The 12,277-nt window shown below is 39.3% G+C and overlaps 1 protein-coding gene across 1 annotated transcript in view; it reads left to right on the top strand.

Moving 5' to 3' along the window:
• LOC150088157 (protein bicaudal C homolog 1-like) overlaps window positions 1–12,277 on the top strand; it is a 392,222-nt gene that overhangs the window by 191,480 nt on the left and 188,465 nt on the right. The window contains exons 9-10 of the mRNA XM_090370592.1: window positions 200–257; window positions 5,264–5,337. Of these exons, the coding sequence (XP_090226718.1) occupies window positions 200–257; window positions 5,264–5,337 (132 nt within the window). The remainder of the gene's footprint in view (window positions 1–199; window positions 258–5,263; window positions 5,338–12,277) is intronic.

The following is a 12,277-nucleotide window of genomic DNA, read 5'->3' as shown; positions in this document are numbered from 1 at the left end:
TCAAACAGAATGAAAATTAATAAAGACTGATTTAATATCAGACAATTTTGTTTGGAAGAGTTAATTATTTTATTTGACAATTGTTTCATAGTAGATGAATTTCAGATTTTTAAAGTTTTTTCTTATATGCTCATATTGATATGTTTATTGTTGTTTGTAGTATGCATTCTGTTTTACATTTACTTTTTCTCTTTATTAGAGCCATCTTCCTTTGATTTTGATGTTTGATTTAAAAGAAGGACAAGAAATAGATACAAGTAAGCATTAAAGAAAAATTGTTTTAAAAAAAAGGAGAAGCAATTTAAAAGAACTTTGAAGTAAATTTAGGGTTACCATATTTTCAAATCTTGAAAGCCAAATCACCTGATCAAACTGCCAAGGAAATGATGTGACGTGTATGTGCAGATCGCGCGATGTCATTTTTCAGACTGCAAGCTAATGGCTTCAACCGAGACCTGTGAGCCTGTTTTACTAATTAAGAAACTTAACATGAAATAAACAAATTAATAAAACTACACCACCTAAAACAATATTATAATAAAATGATGCACTCTTCATTTTGTGTTATACAGTACAAATTTAACAGCACATGAAAAAAAAAAAAAAAAAGAAAGATTTATGACTGTCTTAAATAATTTAAGCATCCAAACATGGAACCTTAACCAAAATTAAGTATTAGGAATGAATTTACCCCTTCCTAAATGCTTCACCACATATTATGCTTTCTGGCCACTATAAGGACCTGTAGGTTATGGGCTATGTACAACAGTGTATGCAAAAATATACAAATTGAAGAGGTCACTGTGTGTGACATGCAGGAAAGGTATAGACTATGTGACCTGAATAGTAACCAAATCAGTTCACTGGCAATGGGAAACAGGCAGAATGTCATGGATCTCTTTGTCTGCATTTATCAGGTGCTATATCAGATAAGATGGCTGCACTTGTAAAGTCTTTAAAGAATGGGAAAATATCCAGAAAAAAACTAGGGAATAAATGCAGCGAGAAATGTACAGAGTGAGACTCTCCACATCTGGATTAAATTATAAGGTGTAATCTCCACCAAATCACAGACATATTTAACACATTCACTTGACTTCCGACCTTAATGTGTCCAATTCAGAAAGCACTGGATTAAGTCCATCTAGATTATGGAGGGCAGTGACACTTTTGGACTTTCTTTTCACTGTGGCTGTAGTCAACCTCTGGTGAAGGATGTTTGACAAAAATATCCAGTTTTTCTTCTGGAAAATTGGAAGAAAATAATTCTTAAGGCTTGTTGATTTTTCACCCAGTTGGATTAAAATCACCTGCACTATCCGTGAGCAATACCATTCTTGGTAGCACTGATAGATCTGATGAACTGTTCTAGTGGCCTGTCTGTGCTGTTTAGAGAGTCAGATTTTACAATTATTTGTAGGAAAGGTATAATGAGAGGGGAAGTAATGTTCAGACCAGAAGTTAATGATGATTATGACAAGCCTCTATTCACAAATGAAATGGGCAGTCAAATATGAATGTCTTATCATGGGCAATTTCAATTTGCCCCAGTTTTATTAGAGCAAGTGAGAGGGAAACTCACTATGGGGAACAAAATTAAATCAACTAGATGATTGATATTCATATCAGTATGTTAGGGAAAGTACTAGGGGTAAGAATATTGTAGAATTCATCATCAACCACAAAACAGATGATATCAGGGAGCTGACAGTAACAGTGTGATCACAGAGTTCTAAGTTGAATGAAGAGGAGATTGGTAGCACTTGTTAAAGGAATAGGTTTTAATTTCAAGAAGGGAGATTGACAGTTAAAGGTGTTACATGGTCTCTATCAACTGTAGAGATAGCACAAATATTTTGATCACAGAAGCCATGAATTCACATATACTATAAGAAAATACAGCACAAGGAGGATGCTGAGATGGATGAATAATGGGCTAGCTAGTTTAGCGCATTTGCACCACCTGTATTTGAGGGAGTGCATTCAATGTGCCGTAATAGAGTGACTTCGCCTTCCCAAGATCGATATTTGAAATGGCTATGCCTTCTTAATCGGCATGATAGTGGTCCTGATCTAAAACTGGACTTTGAGATGGCCTCTGGTGTTGAAACAAGTGCACGAACTATCCAAAAACTGCTTTCAGATGTGGTCTGCATGCCTATCGGCCCAAGAAGAAGCCTTTGTTGATGCAACAAATAAGGAAGAAGCAACTTGGTTGGGCTAAAATGCATGTTTCATGGACAATAGAGCAATGGGACACTGTCATCTTTTCTGACGAATCAAAATTCAACCTGCATGGCTCAGATGGGAAGCGATATATCAGAAGACAAAAATCAGAGGCATACTATCCTGACTGCATAACAACCACTGTAAATTTCCCTGCAGGTCAAATAGTCTGGGGGATGCATAAAAAAGCAAAGGGGTGGGGAGAATTAAGTTTAATAACAGAACGGTGAATGCAGAAACCTACGCTGCTATCTGGGAGGAGTGCCTGAAACCTGTTATTAGGGATCACCACACATACATCCAAAACTGCATTTTTAAACAGGACTTTAGCACCTTGCCACACAGCAAAATTGGTAAGTTTTATGCTATTTAGATTTAATGATGCATTTGCCTTCTTGTATCACAAGGTTAAAAACATACTTACACCAATGTTTTCCCTCGTTTTCCTCCCTTAAGCTGCAGTCATACCTCAGAAATGTTGGCATTACAATGTTGGACTGGCCCGGCAACAGTCCACATTTGAACCCTGTTGAAAATTGCTGGTACATAATGTTGTCTAAAATTGCTCAGAAGAAACCAACAAGTAAGATTCAGCTGCAGGAGAGCGTTGTAAGGGTGTGGTACCACGAAATTGGGCAATCGTATATCCAGAAGTTGATTAACTCTATGCCAGATCGTTGCAAGGCTGTAATTGCAGCTTGAAGAGGAACAACAGAATATTGAGGACTTATTTTGCTGATTTACAGTAAATAATAATATTATGTTAACTTGTCATTTCAGGTTATACACATAAATTCAATTAAATGTGTGTTTGGTTGTCATGATTGCCATTTGCATGATTTCTCATATTTCCATTAATTACTCATTTCATCCTTTGGGAAGATATTGGCAATTAGGTATATCAGGTGGAGTCTTTTTATTGGATTTCATTCACAAAGATATATTCCATCTAATAAATGCATTTTGAACATTTCTGCAACCAATAGTGCAACACAAAACACATTATTTGCAAAATTCACAAGTGATGAAGTTTTTTTTTTTTTTTTTTGTCTGCCACTGTACATATGCTAATTACTGGTGGAATGAGGAATGTACACATGCTAAACAGAAAAAAAGTAGAGATTGAAATTTGTTTTGCAATTTCCTTGCAACTAGTAACCTCTAACTTTAAAAACTCAAAGTCAAGTTCTGCTTTAAAAGATTCAAAGCCAAGAAGAAAAGTAAAGAAAGATGCCTGCATAAGTTTTACTTTAACCATTAAGGACACAGACAACAGACTCATCTGGAAGAAAATTTAAATCCTAAATGGCACATACATGATTGAGTACCCAGCCTCAATACTGAACTGACAAGGGCAGAATTTTTCCACACCGGTAGAAATAGTGAACGCATTACCTGAATCATTTGCCAGAATATCAGCAACATCCAGTTACACCCAAATCTTTGGACAACATAAAATAAACTTTTGTGTTGTGATATCATACCCATACAACCAGCAATGCACATTAACAGAACTTTTAGATTCTCTCAAAAAAACATCCAGTACTTGTTGCTGGTCCAGTTGGAGTCTGCTACATAATGTTAAAAAAAATCTAAATAACAAAGAGAGCTCCCTGTTAAATTACAATCGAATATTTTTCAAAAATACTTACCCAAACTTCTGGCATCACTCAATAATCCGCGCCTCCGTAGCCAAGTGGGAAGGAGCAGCAGTGCGTAGCACACGCTTCTTGATTAGACCGGGGTTCGAGCCCGTCACCACCAAATACGGAGGATGTGGAAAGGTCAAGGGAATGACCACCGCATATTCCCGGACCAATATGGTCTTAGTTGCTAATGCTCCTAAAAACCAAATAACAAACAACTCAATAATCCTAGCCTTTCCAAAGCCAAGGAAGGATCGTGCCTTTCCACATAATTACAGGGGATGATTTTATTGACTAGCTGTTTAGGCAAAGCTTTGACAAAAATTGTTTGTAGGCAGCTAAAGTGGTTCCTGAAAACTAGCCTTCGTGAGTAGTACAGTTGGTAGGATCACAGTCTTCCACACACTGGGTGAAAAAGACCTGAGTTCGAATCCTGTCGATGAAGGGAGGAATTTTTATGGGTCTTTTTCACAGCTTGGCTGAGTTAGTTGGCCTCAGGCGAGGGTAGCATGGTTTTTTCATCCGGAAACTCTGGTTTTTCATCCAGCCAACAAAAAATCAACAACAGAACATGCAATTTACAGACAATGTACACAGAGCAACATGGCCTTAGTTGCTGACACACCTAAAATCCAAAACAACAACATCCTGGAAACTGAAAACCTGCTAAACAGTAACCAGTACAGTTTCGGAAGAATTGGTCCACTTTAAATGCAGTAGTAGCAGAGGCATTTGATGCATGAAAGCAAGCTTATGTAGCATCAGCAAAAAAAAAAAATTTCACACATTCATCCCCTCTAAAAGTTTGTCCAGTTCCTCCTTGAATTTATTTAAGCTATCAATTTTAAATTTATGCTCCTTCAGGTTCATAATCTGAGCAAGAGGAAGTCTCCAGACGCTGCAACTTGCAGAACTTAAGCCTCTCTTGGTAAGAGCACACCTTTGTTCCTCTCACCAATCTTGTTACCATTCTTTGTACTCTCTCTAGCAACTCTACATCTTTCCTAAAATGAAGCCTCCAGACCTGTTTGCAGTACTCAAGGCGTGGCCAGACCATTGCCTTGTACAAAGGGATAATCAGCTACTTTCCCTACTAGCAAAATTCCTCTATCTGTATCTAATAAACATATTTGATGTTTATTGTGCATAGCATAAGCAAGAAATTTACTGGATTCACTGATAGTGCTAACTGATTTAAATAATGTGATAATAATTAACAATGTAACTGTTATAATATTAACCTGTAAATTTCATGTTTAAATTCTTCATCTAGCATGTAAGTGATTTTAAACCAAAATTAGCAGAATTCAGTGTAATTTAAACTAAGAAGCTATTTAGCAATGAAATTGTGCTAAAAGTTATTTAGCTATGTTTTGTTACTTGTTTTATAGCCGACATACGACATCTCACCGAGCATCACAACATTAGCATATTGATAAGACCAAAGCCAAAATATAATGTTAAGGTAAGTTTTCACTTAATGAATTTTTGTAAATTTAAAAACAAAATTTCAAAATTCTTTCTTTTATTTGAAGTTGTTTTGATTATTCCTTTATGTCCAGGATGATTCCGAAGTGGAGGGCACTATTTTGTGAAGATTTTCTTCAAGAAAAAAAAAAAAAAAAATTAAGCGCACTTTTGAATTAAAAGCACTGTTATCAAGTTATATAATCTTGAACTTAAATTACGTCATTTACGTTCAGGCATATGGTGACATATATGTGTAATATGAAGATATTCATTCGCTTTTCAAGTGCTCTGGCAATTTATGTAGCTCAAACAAATAGTCTTTCACAGTGTAAACCCACACTAATACAGCTAATAGAGTGAAATCAAGATTTTCCACACCGAATTGCAGATTTTGCATATTAACTACTTGTTACTGTGTAAATACTAGCTCATCACTCCACAATATGGCCCCAAGTGCCAAGCGATTTATAGTGAGATTTTCTAGTATTTCTCTAGGGAGAGTACTAGCTTTTTTCATAAACCCTCCACTGCTCACAAATTACTGCTTCCTTTGCTTGCAACGTCACTGCTTCACCCACTAGCAACATTACTGCTAACCTCACTTGCAATGTTACTGCTACCTCCGCTAGCATCGTACTGCTTTCCTATTTTTCTGATCGCTTGGTCACTGGTTGGCACCGCTCCTGTCTCCATGTAGCAGGGCCAGTAACCTGGAAGAAGGAAGTCTCTCTCCCAGGGATAAAAGAAGCAACAATGGATTGTGACGAATATCCACCACTAGAGCCAACAGGCTCTCAACATACTGACACCTGTAGAAGGGAACATGATCTCAGTCTCCCGAAAAGAATGAGAATAGATTCTAGCAAATCAGAACCACCAGCATTTTCTTATAATGCATTCATTTTGAACTCATCCAGTAAGCAAATGGTCTCCCTTTGTCATTTAAATATATCTTGAAAATTCAGCAGGAACACCAAAAATGGTAAAATGACTCCAGTCAGGAGATTTATTAGTTGAAACCATGCAAGCAAGACACTCTGAACAGTTATTGAAACTGTCATCTATAAGCAGAATCCCAATCAGAGTCACACCACATAATATACTGAACTCCTCAAAAGGAGTGAGTGGATAAGTGAGTGGCATTTATTGAATGTCACCGAAGAGGAGATATTTACAGAATTATAAGAACAAAAAGTAATACAAGCAAGGCAAATTGTGATCCGGAAGGACCATAAACTAGTTCCAACACGAAATATCACGTTGACTTTCAGTACACCAAATTTTCCCAACTCAGTGAAAGCAAGCTATCTGCACTGTCATGTCCATGCATACACCCCAAATCCCTTAAGATGTTTCAAATGCCAAAAATTTGGTCATTCTCAAACAACATGCAGAGGTGAAATTACATGTCCTAATTGTAGATTGAAAAATCATTCTCAAGCAGATTGTACTGTTGCCAATTCCTTTTCTGAGAAGTATAGTAATGATTTAATTAAAATAAATAACACTCCAGATTTTATTTTCTGTTAAATAACAATGGTCTCCCTATAAATAGACTGGCTTATCAAAAACTTTTTCCAGGTTGTTCATCTGAACCAAAGGGAGGCACTCGGTGATTGTAGCAGGCTAACATGATAAAATGCACATTATATCTGAAATTGTCAGTGAGATGACATGTAACTATTTATTAGTAATGTGAGCTTTACTGGTGACCAGATGCTGTATAATAATCCAAAATTGATAAGGCTAGTAGCTTGGATAGAGTTACAAAGGTTTGTTAGTGTTCATGTGCCTGGCAAAATAAAGATAAAAAAGTAAGTTTGAAAATATGCTGCATGAATAAAATTAACATGTATTGCGCAAGAGTGGAAGTAACATAAAAAAAAAAAAAAAAGTAGGGAATATTGGACAAATTTTTAATAAGGAAGAAACCGAATCTGTTTATATTAAATGGGCTCACATCTTGTGAGTACGGGCTTGGCACACTCAGGGTCCTGAGCTGGGTGTGCCAATATCATCATTCTTCTCTTTCTTGATGATTCCTTTCTACTTCTTTCGCTCTTAGGATAACTCTTGAATTTTTTTTTTTTTTTTTTTTGGCTCAGGCTTCCTTGCACCATGTGGCTAATAATATTAATAATGATGTGCAAGTGATTTTATTCACCTAATGTTTTGGAAGCTGCCTTGCTCCATTCTTCTCAGTCTAATAGATTAAAAGATGATTTTTTTTTAAGTACTTTATGGTATAAAATATGATATTTATGTCATATTTTATAAGTACAGCTAGGCATATTGTCATAACTATTTCCACATTGATTCCTGTAAGAAATGTCATTTTCTTTGCCCATGAAGTCAGATTATTCCCCATATCTCTGTAATTTTTCCTATTATTATTTTGAATAAACCAGTCTGAAACAGTTACCCCAGTTGCCACAAGTGATTTGTGAAGCTGCAATTTTTCTGTGAAGTTACTGAGCAACTCTTCCAAAGTTATTTTTCTTTATACTTTTTCTTGTTGGCTATTAACCGTTACTAATCTTTGTGGCCCCGAGTGACTATTGAGATTTTCTTAAAGAGCTGGTTGATTATTATTGTGTTATTCTTCTAATTTCTGGAGTTATTTAATTTTCCTATTCTAAAATAAAGAAGCTATATCACTTTAACAGAGAGGAAGAACACCTTTCTTCTTGTATGTAGCCCCTCGACGTGGGCACCTGTACGTGATGAGGGGACCTCCCAGTGATGCTGCTGGGTTTCCAGATTAGCATCACTGGGATCTAACACCCATACCTTGGTTCCAGGGTTACATCTTTGGAATCCGACGTGTGCAGCCGTGCGCCGTGACCCGTGGAATGCGGAAAGGGGGATCCTTAATACACCACTTTGGCCCCTGCTTCGACAAGACGGGTGGTCCCGGACTGGCCCAGCTGGGATCAATCGGCAGGTGGTTCTTACTGCTAGGGTCAACTGCGTTCCAATAAGTCTCCCTCCCTTTGGTCCTGGTACGGGATAAAGACTTATTGGTAACGTGGGTATGATGTTCTAAGCGAACTCGGCGTCCCATTCGTGTACGCAGTACCTGCTAGTTCACGAGTGGGTGTCCCCTCGTAGGGCTCCGTGGTGGCTGAGGTACTTAGGCATCAGACACTTTTTCTTTACTCTCATGAGTAATTTAAATCCTTCTTCGGGGCCCCTACCTAACCGATCAGATGAGAATGACACCAATTCTGCCAAAAGAGCCAGAACTGAGGATAAACCACCATCTCTAACACCGCTTTTCCTCATACTCCATTCCTACCGGAGAGCAGTCAATTGGGAAGATGTCACCCTTCTTCATCCAGAAAGGATTAGAAGGGTTGGCAGGATCACCAAAATCAGTAAAACGGCTGCGTTCTGGCGATCTTTTACTCGAAGCTTTAAATACAAAGCAAGCAGAAAGAATATTAAACGCGACATCCATAGGGGGAATACCAATCAATGTAACACCCCACAAAACTTTGAACTCTTCACACGGTGTCATTTCAGAGTGGGATCTTCTTCATGTCTCTGAAGAAGAGATCTGCTCTGAACTAAAAGACCAAGGAGTGACAGCTGTCAAGAGAATATCAATGCAGAAGGAAGGGAATCTCGTCCCTACCCGAGTTCTCATCCTAACATTTAACACCCCACGGCCTCCTAGTTCCATCAAGGCAGGGTATTTAAACTGCCCAGTGAGGATCTATATTCCAAACCCACTGAGGTGTTTTAAATGCCAAAAATACGACCACTCACAAACGGCTTGTCGTGGTAACCCTGCCTGTGCTCGATGTGGTGCGAAAGACCACGAGAGCAAGGAATGTTCAGCTCCTAAACCGAACTTTGTAAATTGCCAACAAGATCATCCTGCTTACTCCAGAGCATGCCAGCGGTGGAAGGATGAAAAAGAGATCCAAAAATTGAAAACGGAGCTGAATATCTCCTACCCAGAGGCTAGAAAACGCATTCAACCAATAAATAGCGGGAAACCTTCATATGCCCAGAAGGTTTCTGCAAAGAGCACTATCGGGACACAAACTGAGATGACTGTACCACCGAGAGAGTCAGTCACACCGATTGTCCGCTATTTATTGAGATCACAAAAGCCCACCAAAAAAACGCAGTCAGCTGCCACTCCTATATCCGTACCTCCTAATGCTCCACCACTACCAAAACCAAGTGGTAAAGAGCCAACAGTAATAACAGAAACAATGGATGTCCAGGAGAAGGAAGTACTGGATGAATCAGTCTTGGAACTCTTTGCGGAGGAAGAAATGGTCACGGGACAGCGTCCATTCTTCCTCAAAAAAGATAAATCCAAGACTGACAAAATAAAGCCCTCAGCATCTCGGAAGCTGCCTGAATGACCCACCACGCCAAAATAATGGCTAAATTCCTACAATGGAATTGCCGTTGATTCCGGCGAAATACTGATGACATCAAGGCCCTCCTGCAAAAGCACGAGCCAGTTTGCTTTTGCTTGCAGGAGACTTACCTAAAAGCAAATGATGATCCCATGACGTATAAAGCACAATCTTTCGTAAGAATAGAACTGCGGATGGTCCTGCTCATGGAGGAGTAGCTATCCTTGTGGGTATTCAGACCCCAGTTCAGCCCTTGCTAATTACAACTAGCATAGAGGCGGTTGCAATTCGCCTTACAGTGGGATTTTTATTAACGGTGTGCTCTATTTATTTGCCACCTGGGACTGACATCTCCCAGGAAGACCTTGATCTTGTAATGCAGTTGCCTCCCCCGTTCTTACTTCTTGGGGATTTTAATGGACATAACACACTGTGGGGTAGTGCTAACATCAATGGAAGGGAACGGGTCATAGAGCGTATGCTCAATGACAATGACCTTTCCTTTCTAAATACTGGAACAAACACCTTCTTCCACATGCCTACCCGTACTTTTTCTGCCATTGATCTCTCTATCTGCTCCCCTTCTCTACTCCCTTCACTCACTTGGGAAGTGGAGGAGAATTCATACGAAAGTGATCATTTCCCTGTGATAACCTCGTTATGAAGTGGGAGACCGTGTCTTCCTTTCAGGTTACCACGGTGGAAGATTGATCAGGCTGACTGGTCTGCCTTCCAACATCAGGCAAATTTTGATCTCAGCACCGTCGGTCAGGAGCCTATCAATGATGCAGTAACGTACATCACAGAAATTATCATCCAAACAGCTACGAATGCTGTTCCAAAAACATCTGCCGGGTTTCCACCATTTCCCAAACCTTGGTGGAATTCACAATGCACAGCAGCAAAAAAGGCTCAAAACAAAGCATGGGGGATATTCCGCCGATATCCTACCACGACCAACCTTATAGCCTTTCAACGTGTACGAGCCAAAGCACGCTATATACGCCGTCGGAGTCAAAAGGAATCATGGATCCATTTTACATCATCAATTAACCAGTCTACCAACTCTAAGGTAGTCTGGGATAAAATCCGGAAAATGAAGAGAAAATATACATCCCATCCTTCTTCAATCCTAGATTATAATGGATGCACTATTGCAGATCCAACTGCAATAGCCAATTCTCTTGGGGAAACATTCTCTAACATCTCTGCAACATCTTCGTATTCCCCAGAGTTCCTGGTCCTGAAACATAAACTCGAAAAACAGGCACTTAATTTTAAGTCCAAGAACATCTATCCGTACAACGGGTCATTCACTATTCAGGAACTGAAAAGAGCCCTTGCTCTTTCCAAAGCAAGTGCTGTTGGACCAGATGGCATCCATTATGAAATGATTAAGCATCTTTCACCAAAATCTATGGATTATCTGCTCCTTCTGTATAACAGAATCTTTATTGAAGGGCAGTTTCTGGATTCCTGGCGCAAGACAACCGTTCTTGCCTTTGCTAAGCCAGGAAAGTATCCAAAAGTCACTAGAAATTATCATCCTATTGCTCTGACTAGCTGTCTGTGCAAAATCTTGGAGAGAATGGTTAATTCTCGTTTAATCTAGTATTTAGAAACAAATGACCTTCTCTCCAACATCCAGTGCGGCTTCCGAAGGAACCGGTCCACTTTGGACATCTTATTAGATTGGAAACATCCATCTGGGATGCTTTCCTTAAACGCGAACACTTGGTGTCAGTGTTCTTTGACATGGAGAAAGCGTATGACACAACTTGGAGATTTGGCATCTTAAAAGATCTGCATAGCCTTGGTCTTAGGGGGCAACTGCCCATTTTTATTAAAAACTTTTTAGCCAATCGATCTTTCCAAGTTCGTGAGGGATCCTCACTCTCTCGCTCCTTCACCGAAGAGGAGGGAGTACCACAAGGATCAGTTTTAAGTGTCACGCTTTTCGCCATCAAAGTAAATTACATCACAGAACAATTTCCTCCAACTGTAAACAGTGCCCTCTATGTTGATGACTTTAGCATATTTTGTCAGTCATGCAACATGAGGGTTATTGAAAGACAACTGCAAAAATCCATTGATCGTCTTAATTCCTGGGCACTTGCTAATGGCTTCAGGTTCTCGCCGGAGAATACAGTTTGCATGCACTTTTGTTGCAAGCGTAATCTTCATCCTGAACCTGAATTAAGGCTCAGACAAAATGCTATTGCAGTAGTGGTGGACACAAAATTTTTGGGACTCGTATTTGATAAAACGTTGACCTTTCTGGATCACGTCCGTCAACTCTGCACAAAGTGCACAAGAGGGCTGAATATTCTGCGCTCTCTTTCCTCTACATCTTGGGGTGCGGATCAAAGCACTCTACTACGCATCTACCGAGCACTTGTACGATCCAGACTTGATTACGGGTCCCTGGTATACAATTCGGCCAGAGACAGTGTACTTCGTTGGCTGGACCCTGTCCATCATCTGGCTCTCCATACCACTATTGGAGCATATCGAACATCTCCAGTCCAGAGCTTATACGTAGAAGCAAACGAACCG

This window comes from Mastigoproctus giganteus, chromosome 3, assembly GCF_048544385.1.
Source record: "Mastigoproctus giganteus isolate SK-2022 chromosome 3, ASM4854438v1, whole genome shotgun sequence".
Taxonomy (NCBI): Eukaryota; Metazoa; Arthropoda; class Arachnida; order Uropygi; family Thelyphonidae; genus Mastigoproctus; species Mastigoproctus giganteus.
This window is presented reverse-complemented; position numbering and strand designations above follow the sequence as displayed.